The sequence below is a fragment of the Ciconia boyciana genome, chromosome 2 (assembly GCF_034638445.1).
Source record: "Ciconia boyciana chromosome 2, ASM3463844v1, whole genome shotgun sequence".
NCBI lineage: Eukaryota > Metazoa > Chordata > Aves > Ciconiiformes > Ciconiidae > Ciconia > Ciconia boyciana.
The window spans coordinates 119074590-119094020 of NC_132935.1; the positions used below are offsets into that span (position 1 = coordinate 119074590).

Consider the following 19431-nt stretch of genomic DNA (forward strand, 5'->3'; position numbering starts at 1 on the left):
AAATCAAGACGTCCATAAGACACTGATTTATTTCTATAGAATACAATAATTTCTTAATCCTGAAACATGTCAAAATTTTCTTAATAATTTATCTTGATATATTTTTCTTGAAAAAATTACACAAAATAGAAATATATTTCCCATGCAATAGTTTGAATTAAATTTAATTAAGTGTAAATTTTAAGTTATGTCTAGACTAACCAAGCACAGCTGTGCATTTCTACAGTTTCTGTTTGTGAAGATGCTCGAGGTTTGTAATGGAGTTTAAGTATTCGTGCTTGTTTGTGTGAGTACAGTGCAAATGTACTAATACAAATTGCTCTGCCTCAGTTGTAGCAGCCTCAACTTTCAAGAACAGTACCATTTGAAGAATCAAAAATATTTGTGAATATGTAAAATACTTCACAACATATGGAAATTGAGAGAGAAATTTACCACCCGCTATTATGGATGTTTACAATTTCTTGTGCTACTTTTTTCCTCCACTCTTGTACCAATCCTCTTCTTATCCTCCATAACTTTACCAGCCACCCATCTTTCTTGGAAAATGATGTTGCAGTATCTAAAACTAGATAGTTAAAATCATATTATTGTTAGACATCTGTTTGCAAGAGATTTACTTTTTTAAAGAAAGAATAGTCAGATATAAAATAAGATTTTGTTCCAGATGTTTTAGATGCAGGGGTGGAGGAGGAATGAACAAAGATGGAAAAACAGACAGAGACAGATTTCAAAGTATTCAATTCAATTTATGGTGTCCCTTTTGCATATTTGTTTCAAAACCATGTAAGAGTAGGACTACGGAAGTAGATGCATACAGGATGATAGTATATCAGTCTCTTCAGTCTATCACATTATTTAGTGAAAAAGTAGATTTTGCAAACTTTAGCAGCAAAAGTTATAAAAAAAATTACTTAATGAATTTTTATGAAAACATCTGTGCAGTGTCATCAAACTGACTTAAAATATGACCAAATGTCTTAGAGATTTTTTTTTTTAAACATGTTTGAAGTTGTAAGACTATAGTATACTTTAGGATGGAATGGACCTCTGGAGGTCATCTAATCCAACCTCCTGTTCAAAGCAGGTCTAAATAGATTGCTTAGGGACATGTCTATTTGACTCTTGAATGTCTCTAAGAATGACGGTCCCACAACCTCTTTGGGCAATGCCTGCACCACCCTCATGGTGGAAAAGTTTTTCCTTGTATATGATTGGAGTTTCCCATGTTACAACTTGTGGCTATTGCCTTTTGTCCTACGGCTGTGCACCTCTGAGGACATTTGTCTTCAACTTCTCTTTATCCTTTGATTAGGTAGTTGTAGGCAGCAATAAGATCTTCCCTGAACCTTCTTTTCTCAAGGCTGAACAGCGCCCTCAGCCTTTCCTTGTATGTCATATGCTCCAGCCCTCTGACCAACCTGATTCCTTTCTATGATGGGGACATGACTGGCGCTGTGGACAGGGGAGGGCAGTGGATGTTGTATGCCTTGGACTTTAGGAAGGCCTTTGACACACTCTCCCATACTCCCCTTATCACCAAATTGGTGAGGTATGGACTGGATAAATGGAAGATAAGGTGGGCAGGAAAATTCGCTCAAGTGATTAGTGATGCAAAGACCAGCTGACAGCCAATAACTAGCAGTGTCCCTCAGAGATCAATACTGTTTAATGTCTTCAGTAATGACCAGAGTGACCAGCTGCATTGTATTCTCCAGTTGGATAACACCAAATTGGTGGGGGGAGGAGAGGCATCAATATGCTGGATGTCAGGACTGCTAGTCAGAAGGGCTAGGACAGACTGGAGAAGTGGGCTGATGGGAACCTCATGAAATTAAACAAAAGTGGGAGCAAGGGCTTGCTTCTGGGATGTAATAACCCCCTGAAACAGTACAAGCTCCCTAGGAAGCAGCTCTGCAGAAAGGGACTTGGGGGTACCAATGAAAAGTTGAACATGAGCCAGCATGGGCCTTAGCAGCCCATGTGCCAAGGGCTGTGGCAACACAGGCTGTATTAGCAAGAGAATAGCCAGCAGGTTCAGGGAAGTGATTCTTCCCCTCTTGTTCAGCACAAATGAGACCACATCTGGAGTACCATGTTCAGTGTTGGGCTCCCCAGTACAAGAAAGATGTTGACATTCAAGAGTGAGTCCAGAAGACTGCTACCAAGACGACAACTGGAATAAAAATCCCTAATGTTCAGAATCGCTTCTTAATTCATTGCCAGATAGGTTAAAAAATATGTTTAGTGTTTTCTGGTTACATTCATATAGTCTTTCTCACAGAGGATAAAGCACAACCTATGGTCTCATGTAAAGAAAATCAAGACCAAGTGCCTTCTATCTTTTTGTTTGTAAGGGGAAGCAAATCCTAAGAAAAATTTAGTTTGGACTTTTGGAGGTTATACAGTCCAGTCAAAACATTGCCAACTTCTAGTTGCATTCAACATCAAAGTTATATTAGGTTGCTCAGGGCTTTGTCTACTTAAGCTTTAAGTAACTCCAAGGATGGTTATTCTGCAAACTCTGTGACTGTTTCAGTGTGAGACTGCTATCACTGTGAAGAATATTTTTCCTTAAATCTAATTGGGATTTCCCTTGCTACAACTTGTGTCTATTTCCTCCTGACCTTTCATTGGTACCTCCAGGAAGAGTCTTGTGCCATCTTCTCTGTAGCGATCTGTGAGGTGTTGGAAAACACCCTTTATATCCTTAGGCTGTCTTTTCTTTGGGCTGGACAAACTTACCTCTCTTAGCCTGTCCTTTATCATCATGTGCTCCTGGCCCTCAGTCATCTTGGTGGCCCTTCTCTGGACTAACTGCCGTATGTCAAAGCGCACCTTACAATGGGGAACTAAACTAGGACACAGCAGGCCACACTTTACAGTGGGGAACTAATCTGGGATACAGCAGGCCAGATAGTCTCACGTTTCAGAATACAGGTGAAAAAACACCTTCCTCAGCCAGCTGGCTGCACTGGCATGTAATGCAGCCCAGTATGCAGTTAACCTTTGTTGCCACAAGGGAACACTGCTGATTTGTGTTCAACCTGTTGTGTTGAGTCTCCAGATCCATCTCTGCCCCACTGCTCTGTGGGAGTTATTCCATCCTGGGTGTAAGACTTTGCATTTGACTCTTATGACTTTCAGGAGGTTTCTGTCTTCCCATTTCTTCAGCTTAAAACCCCTCTGTTTGCTGGCCTAACCTTCTATTGATTCAACAAATTGCTCCAAGCTTGTGTCATCCGTGAACATGCTATGATTAACAGTATTGGCCCCAATGTTGACCCTTGATAGTCCCAACTGCCACAGCTGAACTTTGTACTCCTGATCACAACCCTTTGAGTCTGGTAGTCCAACCAGCTTTCTACATACCTTGTAGTCCACTTAAATCCAGGTCTTTGCTATCTGGTTAGATACAGGAAACCATCTGGAGAGCCTTGTCAAAGCTGAAGTAAATTAAATCCACTGGTCTCTGTTAGTCCACTGAGCCAGTTATATTGTGAATGAAGATTGTCATGTTGGTCAGGTGGGTTTTGCTCTTGATAAATCTGTTCTAACTGTTATCAGTCATCTTGCCCTTCCTGTACCTGCAAATAGCTTCCAGGCAAAATTGCTCTGTAATTTTTCCAGGGACAGAGTTAGGGATTCCTCCTCTTGCCCTTTGGAAGGTGGGCCTGCCCTTTGCTTCCCCCTCCCCATGCCCCCAGTTAATGGGAGTATCTCCTGATCACCACAAATTTTTGAAGATGTATGCTCCCTCACAACAATGTTGACTGACTTCCTCAGCACTTTTGGTTGCATCCTTTCTGGTTCAGTGGACTTATGCATGTCCAGTTTGCTTAAATGTCCCCTGCTTCAGTCTTCCTGTCCTGTAGGTATACTTCACTCCCCCAGATTTTGCTATTTGGCACATGAGCATGGAAGGCCTGAGAGCAGTGAAGATTGAGGCAGAGAAGGCACTGACCTCCTGAGCCTTTTCTATGTCCTTTGGCACTGCCTCGTTCAGCAGTGAATTTTCCTTAGTCTTATTTTTGTTACTGATGTACCAATAGAAACCCTTCTTGTTGCTTTTCAAACCTCTCCAGTTTTCAAATCAGTGCTCTTTTCTGCGAACCTAACAGACTGGCTCTAATGTAGTGTGTGTTGGTTTTTGTGTGGGGGTTGTTTTTTTTTTTTTTTTCTTTTTTTAATGAATCAACTTTGCATTGCTCTGGTAGCAGGCATAGAGCTACTTTGTGTGGAAGGTGAGTGGCTCACAATGGTTAGTGGCTGATATGCAGGTGTGGTAGGGAAGTGTGTGAATGACACTTCCTCCCCCCCATCCTGCTGGGAAATAGGAGATAATAGAAATAGTTAAAATGAACAATCTAGAATTTTTTAAGGTCTGACTTAAAACTAAAATGAGGTTCTCTGTCAATTTTATTGCTTGCACTAGTAAAGCACTGGATGTGAAAATCCTGAAAATATTGTCTCAGTTTGCCTTCACTGTGCTTAATGTTCTTTGACTGCAGCTTAAGATCTTAGCTCCTGTATTTATTTATTTTACATTTGTAGCCTGTAGTCTGCTATATATTCAATAAATTTCCCTGATCTAACAATTTATTACGTGTAAGTAAGCTTTGCATTCTTACATTAGTAATTAAGAAATTATAATTAAATTTAAGTAAATCATAAATTTATTTTGATTGTTCTAAGCTTATTTAATTAAATTTTACATCAGTATGTTTTCTGGAGCAAATGTTGGTATATGGCCTCAGTATTTATGAAAATGGCAAACTAACTTTTTGTAATAAATTCTGAATTACCACAGTGTGTTAAGTATATGCATTACAAATACTTGTAGTTTTTATTGACAGTTAAGAAGCTTTATTTGATGTATTTAATAAGAATTCAAGAAAATAAAACCAATTTATGTCATTCAGTGCTATAGTTTATATAGCTTTGAGTTTTGTAAGGTAAATTCGCTGTTCTTCGGTTTCATTATGAACTACTCTGAGGTGTACTTGGATCTCTGGAGTTTTATAAGATTTGTCATTATCAGAGCAGAATTGCCCTCTGAAACAGAACAGTAGAGCAGGAAGGAATTTGAAATGTGCTTGTGTTCCTTTTATTTGCCTATAAAGGAACAAAATGTTCAGAAAATGCTGGTACTGTTGTTTCCACATACCTTCTATGCCTGAGAATCTAACAGCGACAAGTGTATGTATAGGTGAAAGGAGTTTTAGGACAGTGGAGTAGAAGATTGGGAAAGTCTTTTAACTGTAGGGGATCACAAGTTCAGACTTCCTGCACTTCACTCCTGTTACTGTTACCTTGAGATAGAAGTTGATTTTCAACTCGGGCAAAGAACAGGCATGTTCAGTGATGTGTCAAAATAAGGAAATTGGTACACTCATAAATAAGTAAATGATAAGCCCAATTTGACATGTTTAGTAGTGGTATAATTTTGCAGTCTGTCAGAACCCATGTGGTAAATATTCCAATATTTATTTACTAATCTCTTCCAACAACTGTTTCCAACAGTGACAGAAAATTCCTGTTCCAGGCATCTGTATTTGTGTCTAAGTTCAAGGTTCAAATATTTGTGTGCAGTCTCTAAGATAGCAGGGTCCAGGTTTCTACAGCTAAAGTGCTTAGTTCTTACAGTTCCTGTGTTATGCAGTCATGAAAGATACTTTCTGTTTCAGAAAGGATATTCTTATTTAATATTAAGTACCTAATGCTAATGTGGCTACCCTTTTCCTTTAATCCATTTTACTTAGTTTATTCAAAACTCCTTTGCTGAAGTTACCCTTGTCTACTTTACCCCAAATGTATCATCCTATCTCTTATTTGAATCTCCTCATTGACTCTGCATATATTTTTTTGCTTTTCATTACCACATTTAAGGTTCAACCTAATCTTAACTAAGTGAAATCTCACCTTTAGTTTCTGCTTTACATTTGCCCCTCTTTACACTTATGTTGCAGTCAATCCTCTCACCTTTCTGCTTCCACTGTTTTCTCCCTTACGTTTGCCCCTCTCTTCCTTCAGAGCCTCCTTTTAAACATTTTTTTCTGATAGTAGTCTTAGAACTAATAATCGTTCCCATATCCAAACTACTTTTTGATGTGTCTTATTTTTCTTGTCTGATTTGGTCTGGATTATGGTGCTTTGATGGGGTCCTTCACTGAAACTAGGTAGTGAAGTCAGAAACTGTGTGCAAGCCTCCTTTTAAGTCTTCCTGTGTGAAAGCAGAGAGGAACCATTAAAAAAGCTTTCAGGTGTTTGGTATCTGTCCATTTCTGCTTACAAATGGCATGTAAATATAAGGTACACAATTATATACAATTTTAGTAATAACTTCACAGAACCTGGAAAAAATATATAGGCAATGCATTTGCATGGGTAAAGTAATACATACAGTTATAGCTAATTAGCTGTATGTGGCTTTTAAGAGTGTGCATAATCCTCTCACTTTAAAGCATGGTACCTGAAGAATGTATTTGAATTAGAAATAGTAAATGAGGTTACAAAGGATAATTTTCTGTCTCTTGGATGGGCAAGGTACTGTGTAAGCAAGATTTTTAATAAATTAGAGCTTGCCAGTAAGCTATATAGTACACATTTCCCTCTTTCATATGGAATTCTTCCTCTATGAGGGAGCAAGGTATAAATCTGAGGGTTTTGATTCTGAACTGATGAGGAATTTTAATAATAAAATATAACTTTAAAAAACAATTGCCAATATATAATATAAGGCAGTATGTTTTATAATGTATATTCTTAGCCAGAGCAGTTCGTTTACAGTGAATTTGAAGGAGAAAGGAGAATTTGGAGGCGGAGAATCAAATCATAACTATTTTCTCAGAAAGTATAGGACAGCCTATAGTATAAAAGTGATAGTCTGAATCATATATAGTCTTACTTTTATTTCTTCTTTAGGTCTTCTAGTTTACTGATAGAATTGCCTATAGTATAAAAGTGATAGTCTGAATCACACATTACCACTTCAATTTCTTCTTTACACATCATTTTTTTAGTTTACTGACGGAATTGCCTATAGTTTAAAAGTAATGGTCTGAATCATATACATTATCACTTTAATTTCTTCTTTAGATATCAATTCTGTAGTTTACTGACAGAATTTTTAAATTTTTTTCCACAAAAGGTATTTAAAATTTTTATTTCTACATGTTTCTTCTTCTCTGTGAGGGCTTTATATTGCAAATTGTTGCCAAATTAAGATTTCATTCTTACAATCATGAATGCTTAGGATGATACAGCTTTACTTCATTAATTTATGTTTGTAGTTTCTTTTTAATCTGTCTTTTTAGATTAAAGGAAGAAATATATGGGAATTGATATAGAATAATGATGGAATAAAGTGTTACTTCGTGAATCTTTTAGCTTTTCCAATGTTTCTTTATCAGTATTATGCTTTTACTCAAGTGTATGTATCTATACACAGTATAATATAAAAAGATCATAAAATATTTTATCTTAACCTTTAAATTAAATTATGTTATTTTTAGGTAGTATGTTGGTTAGTGTAGTGACTATATCTTCAGTGCCTCCAAAACTTCTAGTGCACTGTTAGGTTTTTAACAACCAATAAAAATATAAAGTAGATTCAGTTATTTCAAAAAATGAAGGTAGATTCTTTGATGACTTTACTTTGATTTGCTTTTTTTTTTTTCCCCACAATTGGAATAGAAAGGCTTCATTAAAAGAAGTTCTCTTAGCAGTTTACATCTATTTACCTTTTGGCATTTGCTTTCTCACTCAGGGCTCGTTTTCACTAAGTATCCATGACTTTTTAACTGGGAACACATACATCTGCAAGTGTTCAACATGACTGAAAATTAGGAGCTTTATTTTTAAGTGCATTTTATAAAAACTAATTGAAATCTAAACCCAGTGAAATTAGAGTATGTGCTTCTTTTTGATACAGTCTATTCATAGATTTATATTTGATGCAGTTCATGATATGGACAGAAGTTAACTGTTACATGAAACTGCTTTACTCATATGTTGAAGATCCATTTCTGTTCACTAACATAGCTTATGTCCTGGTAACATGACAGGATGACTCCTTTAGTTAAGAGGCCAAATATTAGTTTAGGTCAGGCTTCCCTTCCAGAGAGCTAATTAAGCAGAAAATGGTACAAGTCGTGTTACTTAGATGATGCTCAGGAACAGATCCCAGAGGAGCTGAGATGGACAATCTCAGGTGGCAGCAAATGGAATTACTCTGACAGCCTCACTGAGTTTTTAGAGCGCTGTGACAATACATGACCTTTTTTAGCCAACGTACCAGGACTATCTGGTACAGGGCATAACTCATCTCAGCAGTGGCTGAAAGGAAATAAAGCACATCTTCAGGACCAAATTTTGCGAAGAAAAGCTGTAATTGCATCTGGAAATTTGTAACATTCATAATAACTATTATCTGCTATATAATGCTTTGATTATGTTTTATTAATGGGATTATAGTGCATTTATTAAGTGTTTCTGCCTGCTTATAGTAGCAGTGCAGTCCCAATTGGCATTCCTAGTAATCACTTCATATATAAGAGAGATTTAACTTGACTACTAATGTTTCAATTATGGATTTGATTTTAAATGCATATAGTCATTTTGATAAATCCAGGTATTTTTACCTTAACTGTACAAAAAAAAAGACTGAAATTCTGAAGTATAATTCACAGAAAAAGATTAAAAATGAACATTATTTATAAAAAGTTTTGAGAAACTTAATTTTGGTAAACATGTATGTGCATTTGTGTATTTAGGTCTTTAATAGATTGCCATGATACAATATATTGCAGTAATTAAAACTGTAAAAACAAAGAAGCCTAAATCCTCTTTGGTTTCATGGCTGTAAATCAGAAGGAAGACCAAAGAAATCAGTAGAGTTTTATAAAAGAGTGTAACTGGTTTAGATGGGAATTGGCTTTGGTATTTCTTTTAAGTATTTTGAGTAGAGCTGTAGTTCTTTGGGAGAACAGGAAGGATTAGCATGAAAATGATGAATACAGCTTTTTTTTTTAACAGCATTATACTAGAGTTTCCAAATATTTCTACATCAGTGTCTATATTTTAGAATACCTAAGTCAGTAGAAGGAAGAGTGGATACTGAATATATTTTTAATGAAGTATAAGTTCTCCCTTTCTGGAAGGCTTTTGTACTGCTTTCTGAAAGGTTTTATTATCATTGCTCACAGTTGTTGGTGGTTCCGATTGTGAAGATAAATGTCAGAAATCCAAAGGTTAGTAGGATAATGTAGAGATTAGTTTAAGAAAGAAATCAATTAGATATTATGATGAATTATTTGTGAAGCCGGGCTATGAGGTAGACTTGACAAATTAAATTGGTTGTCCTTCTCATATTAAAATTCACTCTTGCTGAACTCATGAATGCTATTTAAGACATTGTTGAAAGACTTCGCTTATTCATAGGTAAAGATTGAGATAAGGTGAGGCAATGCACAGCCAAAAAACCACCAGCAATGAATCTTCCTGTTCTGTTAAGGTAAAGACTCTGCTTTTAAATGAAAGCAGAGTGAAAAAAAAAAAAAAAGACATAATAAAGGAAGGAGGTGAGGGGGAGAAGAGATAGAGAAAGTAGAGATTCTGCTTTTAAGTGATCTGTATTAAGTTAAGCTTCCACTGGAGCCAGTAACAGTTTTCTTGAGAAAGGACTGCTGCCGTGTGTTGTTCATGATGTGATGATGGCTCGTGATTATTCTGACATGATGTTTTTTATTCCATGGAGACACTGTAGTATGAATAGTCTTATGTAGACTTTAAAGGTACACATACAGTGGCTTTCCACAAATGATTTTGCAGATAAAATTATTTGATTAGTATTAAAAATAAGAAGGATTCAGAATTCCTTATGGAAATTTAGGAATTGATATAGTACGTGGGACCCAATGGTTTATCTTAAACACTGGTCAGGATTGTCTGTTTCAGAAGAGGAAGAGAAGGGAGTTATGGAATAACTTGACTTGCAAGAAGGCTTTTTCTTTATCCCAGGGGGTTGTTGGCTCATCTGAATAAAGAGTGTTTAATGTAATTAATTTTATTTTTCCTAATGTAACTGTATATCTCATAATCTTGCTATTCAGAGCCTGTTGTAGTGATGAGTTTTGATACACAGACATTCATTCATAAAGCACTGATCATGGAGCACCTCTAATGTAACAAAACCTTTTCATTTTTTAGTTACTACATTTAATTTGGGGTGATCATTTGGAGCTGAAAGATTTTGTATTAAATTACACTTGTATTAAATTGTCTTTGCAGTAGAAGAGAAAGTGGGGGGAAGTAGGATCTCTAAACATAACTTTGTCATAAGTTGAGGTTTCCTATGAAATGACTTTGGCAAGTATCACAATTAAGAAACAACGCTAAGACAATATACATGGAATAAAACATGGACATAGGCAGTATAGTTTAAAAAGAAATCAGAAACATTTGCATATGAGTTTTCCTTTTCTCTCCTTCCTATAGGAAGACCGGGTAGTGAACCATTTGGCAGCAAAGATCATTGAAAATGTTTGCACTACTCTCTCTTGCCATGCACAAGGATTTATTACAGGAGAAATTGGACCTGTCTTGTGGTACCTTTTCACACATTCTACAGTAGATTCTTTGAAGATAACTGCTGTTTCGGTAAGGAATTTCCTTTCGTGATACAGAAATGTTTTGGGGTTTATTTCAAAAAGCATTCTGAATTGAAACTGAAATGTTTTTGAGCATGTTTTCTGTATGTATGTGTATTTATATTTCAGATTACATTAAAAATATATTTACAAATTTTCTGAAATCGAAAAGCACATGTATTACAGTCCAGTGTTTATGAAAAGTTCTTGTGATTCATCATTTTCTGGAACATATATTTTCTTATGCTGGTGATCATGAGTTATGTTTGAAAAGTTTAATCTTTCAAAGAATCAATTAAATGCTTGCAAAACTGAAATTTCTTTTTTTGTATGATGTTTTACATGAAAAGCATTTAGTCTTTTTATCACAGACTTCCTTAGAAGACATATTTTCTATAAAATTGTCAGGGCTAGTCTTTGCCCTGAATTTGTAAGTTAATATAGGGTGATAATAAGACAAACAGAGCTATGACATGCAAGCAAAATGTTTGGAATAAGAAGATTTATGAGGTAGAAAATACTTAGCAGGGCTGTGAGTTTAATCATATGTCTTGTTGACAGAACAAAAGCCTTACCTACCAATACAGGTAATATTTTAGAAATGAACAATAAGTCGACTTATTTTAAATGAAGTGTGATAACTGGATGCTCATTTCCTGACTAGAGCTCAGGCTCACTAATGAGTTTACTGTTGTCTTCCCAGATGGAAAATGGTAATGTTGCTGCTGCAGCAGTATGCACTTAGACACATCTAGCATTGAGGTAATAAAAGAGAGAGAATTAAAAATATATCTGAAGTGTGGCTGAAGAGATAAATGGTAGAATAAATTCATAATTTTAAAAAATATATGTATTTATTAAACATTTACCTCCGTGTGTATTTGTGGCAGAGTCTCGCATGGGAAAGAAACTGCTCAAATACTGGCAAAATGTATTGGCCTTTTAGAAGAGTAAACTTATTAAATAAAATACATGTTACAGAAGCCTTTGTTCTGTACCACCTGAAATTCTTTGTAAAAACTTAGTCTTAGAACTTTTATGGATAGAGGATTGTCAGTATCTAAAAATGTAAAATATATGTGTGGCCTTTATACAGAGCATTTATAGCTTAAGCCTGCTTGTGAGTCTGGCTGGTAGGCTGCTCTTTCAGAAAGGCTCTTTTTGAGACTTTACCCATTTGATCTGTGAATTTTATGCTTACTTCATGACTGTATATATGGTAAAAGACTGGAGATTAGAGTTATGATTTCCTTTACTTACTGAGTATTTAAACAAGTCTGCTCAACCCTCTCTCCTACCACTAATTTCGCCATAAGAGATGTTTTATATCTTGTACTTTCAGTTCTTGTCAGTCATTAGACTGGGCAGTTGTTATTTGTTTGCTGCTAGATCATAGCTCTTTATTTTTATCTCTTTCAACTTGTCCTGAAATTTTCCTCCTGTTTGCCTGCTATCCACTTGGAGAATTTTTCTTCAGCGTTTATCATTCCCTTGACTCCTCCACCAGACTTCCAGAACTGCTCCACTTCTAGGGTTGGACAGTTACACTTGTTTTGAGTGCCACAGTGAGCAGCATAACCCAGAGAAACAGGCTGTCTGAGCTACATTCAGACACTGAGCAAAGAAAGATCACCAGAGGAAATGTCAGTAGGCCTTTTTTTTTTTTTTTTTTACGCTCTTGAAAAGTCAGTTTCTTCTTGGGCAATATAGTATGCTTGAGGTAGGCAAGAGCTTTTTTTCTGCTCAGTAAGTTGCAGGAGTTATACTTCTGATTCTCAAGCATACATTTGTCAACAGTGCAGGCTCCCTACGGCTTTTTGTAGCAGTGGGCTCAGAGGTCAGTATCATCAGTGCCATATGGCTTGCACGCTTTGCCCTTAGATGAGGTTTCTAGTGAGTATGAGAAGAGAGGGTTGTTGTTTGTCCCTCTCTGTCCTCAGCCTCTTTTGAGATCCCAGGTCATTCAATCCTCCCAAGGCTGTAAGGTTGAGGTGAACCACTGAGAAATCTTTTCTTTGTCATAGTATTTATGCCATGGGTAGCTAGCCTCTCTTAAGCACTACTGGAGTTGCCTTTTTTTCCATAGCATCTGATGAGAAGAAAATCTTCATGCATTGTATTTGGAAGGTAGGAAAAAAATGTTTAGGAGGAAGCTAAAACCTGAAGAGCTTATTGTAGCCTAGTTTACTACTCTTTTTTTTTTCTTTCTTTTTTTCTTTTTGTGTCCATTGACAGCTACCACTACTTACTAGTCAGTGAGGCTTTTTTGCTCAGTTCAGTCGAACAGTGCTGGCATTTGTGTGGTCTCTTCCAAGTGAGGAGATTGAAAGTATCGTAAATTTTGAGCTTGTCAGTTCCTTCTCCTCTTGTCACTGCAGCTGTGATACAGCAACCTGATCTCTGTGGGCTTCTTGCTCAACCAGGGATGTTAAATGCAGTGACATGTATAATAAGTTACCGTATTTATACTGTAGTTCAAAATCGAATCGTCTGGCACTCCTAGGTTGGCACTCTTAAGAGTTGCAATGATTGTTTTTGCCAAGCTCTTACCTCCTGATTTTTTTTTCTTCCCTTTGTAATGCAAATTCAAAGACTTAGTTGAATTTCAGTCCTCAAGAGCTACTCTAGAAGCCCTCTTATAGATGACATATGTTAAGACAAAGAAATGTGTTTTAGGAGGTCATGATAGCTGCAATTACCAGGATTCCCTAGAGAAACTCAGCTGATTTGTGGGACATCCTTTCAAAGGCAGTTGTCAATCTAAGTAAGAAAAATGCGTTTTTATCATTCCATTAACTTTTCTCTGTCAAAGTTCCTTAGCAGTGCATGCTTTAGAGTCGAGGCCAGTGTTTTAAAGAGACAACCAAGTTGTGTGTGCACACTGATTCCTGCTGAGGCAAAAATTTCTTCAACATCTTGTGCACATCTGCAGTATAAATGTAGATATGGACAATATTAGCAAAAAAAACCCCACCCCCTGTTCCCAACTAACATTTTTTTTTCCTTTGAAGGCAGTAGGCTTACTGGAGATCATACATTTCCCTTGGGTAGTTACTGAGGTTTTAGTCATGCTGGAGGTAGGGCTTGCTCCAGACTAACATATTGGAGAGCTTTGAGTGAAAGCAGCAATGAGGAGGACTGCCAGAGTAAGAGACATTCTCTCTTCTACACCCTTGGTCCAACTGCTTTGTTTCTTGTTTTTCTGTTTTTCATGGAAATTATTGCTATCCATGTAGCCGATTCCATCTCCTTCTTCCAGACAGATAATTTCACACAAGTGTGCTTCAGTCTGAATGTGTTACTGGATTTTCCCCTGCACTGTTTTGGGGATTGTGTCCTTTATTAAAAGTCTGAGGTTCAATTATTTTATACTGCATATGAAGTGAATTGGACAAGGAAGCTTCTAAAGTAGGATACACCAAGGTGGTACTCTAATCCTTTTGCTGCTTTGTAGTAAAACACTAAATTAACAAGAGGGTGAACTTACTTGTTGGATTTATTACTCAATGCCTCATGTAAATCATGGTTATGTATTAATACTGCTGGGGTATTTGGGTATATAATCTTAACTTTAGAAAAAAAAAATCAATATTGAAATCTAGCACAGGCAGATCTTTTACCAACTGAAGTTTCTAGAGATTTCAGTAACATACTAATTTTTAAAGTAAAATGCTAATATATTTTCCAGCTATGTTGTACTAGACGATTTCTACGTTCATTAAATTGTTGCTATAGATATGTAGGCATTTTTATTCTGCATGACCACATAAATGGAGATCGTCAGTGTCCTGTTGTATTTTATTATGCAGTCATTCCTGCCTTCTTTGAATGTATCCTGAAGAATTTATTTGAGTGACATCTGTATTTCCATGTAAAAATACATTTTTGTTAAGAAATACGTGTCATATCTTTTACCTATAGCTAGCAGGCTGTGCAAAGTATATCAGCAGTAAGGCACTATGGAATTTTACTTAGGATTATTTCAATCAATAATAAAAATATATCAAGAAGATTCTCTGTCTTCAGTTTCTGGAGTCAAGAAATGACACTTTATCTTGTCCTGCCTGTCAGAGGTGGCAAACGGGGACTGTGTCTCAGTATTTTTGCTCACTTTGGAGTCCAGCATGCCTCAGGTAAATATCACAGATTTTGCCTGTAGGAAAGCTATATCTTTTTATTATTTTGCTAGACTCAGAGAAGAAATAATTCTGTAAGATGTCAAAGTGACATTCTGACAAGCTCAGCAGCAGGAAGAATATTTTCTTTCCAGTATACCGAAAGTTTTCAAAATTTTTTTAAAAATAATTTTTAATTTTGTTTCTAAGAGATGGCTTTTTCTGCTGGAGGAGGAGTAACAAAACATAAGCCACTTAAGTGGAGACTAATTTGGGAAAGCTCCACACAATCTTTTGGGGGGTTGTTTTTGTTTTTCTCTTAAATAATTGGTGCTGAATAGTTTCTTTCAGAGACTTGAGTATTTCAGATACATTAATGCATTCATTCTCAAACGTGAGAGAGTCATGAAGTACATCCTGAAAGGGTGAATGTTACCGAGCCACCGTATGGCATGTAAGACCAGAAGGCAATGGATGGGGCATAGATGATTGTAGAATCATAGAGTATCTTAAGTTGGAAGGGACTGATAATGATCATGATGCTAGGGTTGGAGCTGCTGGGAGAAGAGATGCTGGTTAAGGTGGTGCAGAGAGCAAGGACAGAGAAGCCAATTCCATGAGAGGCTTTGCCAATGCCTTCCTCTCGCTGTGATCGTTTCCTGTTCCAAGACTGCTGCTGAGAGATGATGGTGTGAGCTCTACTCTTACTTCTTCTCATCATTGGTTCCAGTTCCTGCTCCACCACCTTTTGACCTATCTCCATCTGTTCTCTCCAGATACTGGATCTACTGAAGTGACCTAAGATACTTTGTTTTCTATCCCTCATTAAACTCTATCTTCTGCTTTTCTGCTGAAGTGTTGGTTTCACTCATACAGCAGAGCGCTCTGGGACATACAAGCTAATCGGAGTTTAAAGCTTCTCCTCTTGGCTGTTGGTGGGCTGGAGCTTTCCTGCTGTCTCCAAAGCTGCGGTATGATCCTAGAAGACAGCCATGTCTTTCCTACCAGATTTGCCTGGAGGTTATCTGATGGCCTGTGGCTATGGTCACCCTTGTTTGATGAGGTCTGTAGCAGACAGTTAAGGCATTGGCAAGTCTGCATGCACCGTGTTAGCACCAAGGTAGCTCCATGTGGCTTTGACACAGTCTGTCCTAGGTCCCAGCAGTTCACTGGTAACATGACCCTCGAGGATATGTTTAGTGAATGTGCATACCTCCTGCCCACTCATTTTGAGAACTCGGACTAGAGGTGAAGGGCTGGATTGTATCCTTGGGGAAATAGAGCATGTTGTACTAAGAAACTGAGATTGCATGTCTGTGTTTTAAAAAGGAGGGAGGGGGGGGGGATTAAAAGGCTGCAATCGATATGGTTCCTGGACCAGAAAGGACAAGGAAGAACAGAAGCAGAGCAGATGAATGGCATCAATAAAATGTCTGTTTAAAAATCATAAGTTCTTGATTTATTGTCTTTTATGCCTTCCTTTTTTGTTTGTTTTGTTTAGTGTGTTTTGAGTAATGTTTCTAAGGGCACTGTTGAACTGGGCAGTTTCTGAGGCTCTTACGTGGAAAGCTTTTCTCTGATGGTAGTATTCTGTGGGTGTAATTGACTATAGTTTCCCTTAAATGAGGCCTTACTATTGAATGCACACCAAGTAAGCAGCAATTTCTAAATATAGCTCGTCTGAAAACAAAAAAGAAGTGATAATATTGCCTACTTTTTACAGAAGGAAGTCGCCTTCAAGTTTTTTTCCCTAAAACAAATTCAGATTTTCACATGAATCAAATAATTGACATTATCTGTTTTCCTATCCTAACACTACATGAAAGCCAAAGAAAATGAAATTTTAAATGGGTAAAGAGTCTTATTTTCTTTATCTGGAGAGAGTTACAGTATCTTGAGGGTTGCATTTCCAGAGGTATCAAAATGAAAAGCTGTGTTGACTTGGAGATGAATCCACTCTGGAGGTCATTTGATAATATTTGTTATGAAGTAGCTAAGTTAGTATACACTGAGCAGATTTGTGCTCACTTCACTAGAGTACAGTCAGTAGCTGCATTTTCTGTTAGAATTGTTTTAATCACTGATATTTGTAAATCAACCATTTGGAGAACAGTTTGCATGTTCGCTCTACTAAACACCATTCCCTAACAAGTATCTAGATCTAAAGTAGTATGTAGATTTAAAGATAGACTTTAGATAGTGAACTACTACATATCAGATTATCGTCCGTGAGCAGAGAGAACAAAGATGCACACCTTTATAGGTGACCAGAATTTCTGTGGTGTGTGCCATCTCTATTTTCTGCTGCCTGTGCTCCTTTCTAGTACAGTGGTATCTGTTGCTACCTACATTCTGTGCTGATGAAAGACTCAAGCATGGGCTGTGTCACTCCATCATTATTGTTCTCTAGAGGGAAAGAGTGATGTGACTCTGTTTGATGTTGGTGTACCAAATGTTTCAGCTGCGTGGAGTGTATAGCAATACATTTAGAAGAATTCCAGGTCTCTCAAAATAAGTAGCCTTTTCCCCTAATATTTGTCTTATGAATGAAACTATATGAATTCTCTATATTCCTAAACTATTGGAAAAGTCACCACCTGTTTTTATTCTCCATTATTTTTCCTGAGATGATAATCCCATTAAATAACAATGGTTTTGTTTCGTTTGGGTTTTTTTCCACTTTTGTAGGCTTTATGCAGAATTACTCGTTACTCACCCAATGCTTTCCAGAGCGTTATTGAAAAAGTGGGATTAACAGCCGTACTAAATTCCTTGGCAAATGGAATATGCAAAATTCAGCAGTACATGCTCACCATGTTTTCGGCAATGTTGTCATGTGGGATTCATCTACAGAGGCTGATTCAAGAAAAGGTTTGATTTCAGATTAATATTATTCACTGGCATGGAATTTCATTAATGGAAAGTTAAAGTTGGCTCTGCTAGTGTTTTTGTGTTTTCAAAATGCTTAACTCAGTGACACTTGTGTATCTGAATAGCAGGAAATGAGGAATGTATTTGTTTTTATTTGCTTAAAATCTAAATAACGAGGTGTATAGTTTTTCTTTCTCTCTCACAGATCTTCAAGAGCTGGTACTAATGGGTATATAAATTGCTACTGCAGCTAGAATTCAATCAATTCAGAAAACTCTAGCCTGACCATAACTGATAATGGCCCTAAGGAAAAACAATAAGGAATGCATGAGGACAACTATTTGACATAGCTCTCTTAGACATTTAAAAGAGAAAATAATGAGTGTCCTGATTGAATCTAAAGCTGTATTTTATGCTCTCCTTAAAGGACCTTAGGCCAATTTGTAAGTGAAATGTGTTGCAGAAATTAGCATTTTAATAACTTAGGGTTTTCTTTTTAGAGTCACTGAATAAAACTACTGGTTCTGATTTATGTCTAATATAATTTTTGGAAGAGATGATTAAAAGCTTTCTATTTTGATCACCAAATTATTCTGTGCTTAGAGAAATAGTGTTTATTTTTTTGGCAGTATGTCTGCACAATTCATGAACAAAAGTAATCCCCCTCTATCCCCTTACCCCTTGGAAAGGATAAAAATCACAAAGAAAATAGGAACTCCAGCTCGTGTTTTCGTCAGATACTCTGTGGTAATGTATGCTGTAACCTGACAGCCATCTTGACTATAACAATCTATTGGGCTTTAGTTCAGAGAGATTAATTTGATTTCTATACCCATTGTTTTAACAACAATGTTTAAATTAAAAAATGATCTACTGTTTTCCACTCATCTCTTCTTGCCACCTGAAATCACTCATTCTCATCCTAAAAGTCATTTCTGTGCCTTGTCAGAACTGCCGATGTATTTTTGTAAACGTGTCAGATGGCCTTAAACTTTCCACAGGTTCCACTACACAGCACTAACAGGAGGCAAATTGTCCCATAATGTCGCAGTTTCTAGTAGAGCACATTACTGTGAGTTGGTGGTATAGTCAGAGAAGTATGTTCAAAAAATATTCACTTGAACATTTAGCAAAAGAAAGCAATGTGTAACAAGCATATGGCTACAGCATGATGTTTTCTGTGAAGAATTTCTTGTTTATAGAGGACTTACATTGCTGAAAGGACTCCCTTTCTGATACTGCAGTTCTTATGAACCATTTTAATCAAATTTTTGACGTTATAAAAATAATCAACTCTGAAATTCTCCAAGTAGTTACAGGAAAATAGGAAGTATTTTGTTGGCATGCAGTACAGCCATGGCTGAAGTTTTGTGGGTTTAAAATTGCTGCTTAATCATTAATGAATTGTCATAGGTGTTTTGTGAGCAAGTGTTGCAATTTTGCAGGTTAGAAAATTGAAATATAGACAAATATAGACATTCTTTTAACAGCATATATCAAACTAATGATAGAAGTGGGAATAGTACCCAAAGCTGTAACTGAAAAGACATTGTACTTTAAAAACTGGTAAAGAGGGTCTAGTTCTACTGCATTGTGCCCACATTTGGTAACTGTATCTGCCTTACAGCTCAGATAAATCTATATCTCATAGAATGTCTATTTTGCTCAAATTAGATTGTAGGACTTTGGAAGCAGAAACTAGATTTCTGTTTTTCTTGAATGGGATCTAAAAATATAATCCTGCTCCTGAATTGAACTGCCATGTACTATCACATTACATGGAGTAATAATATTTT

At 36.6% G+C, this 19431-nt stretch overlaps 1 protein-coding gene across 8 annotated transcripts in view; it reads left to right on the plus strand.

Moving 5' to 3' along the window:
- ULK4 (unc-51 like kinase 4) overlaps positions 1–19431 on the plus strand; it is a 256096-nt gene that overhangs the window by 55973 nt on the left and 180692 nt on the right. For all 8 annotated transcript variants that reach the window (XM_072853762.1, XM_072853760.1, XM_072853764.1 and 5 more), the window contains 2 exons: positions 10498–10659; positions 17453–17635. In XM_072853762.1, coding sequence (XP_072709863.1) covers positions 10498–10659; positions 17453–17635 — 345 coding nt within the window. The remainder of the gene's footprint in view (positions 1–10497; positions 10660–17452; positions 17636–19431) is intronic.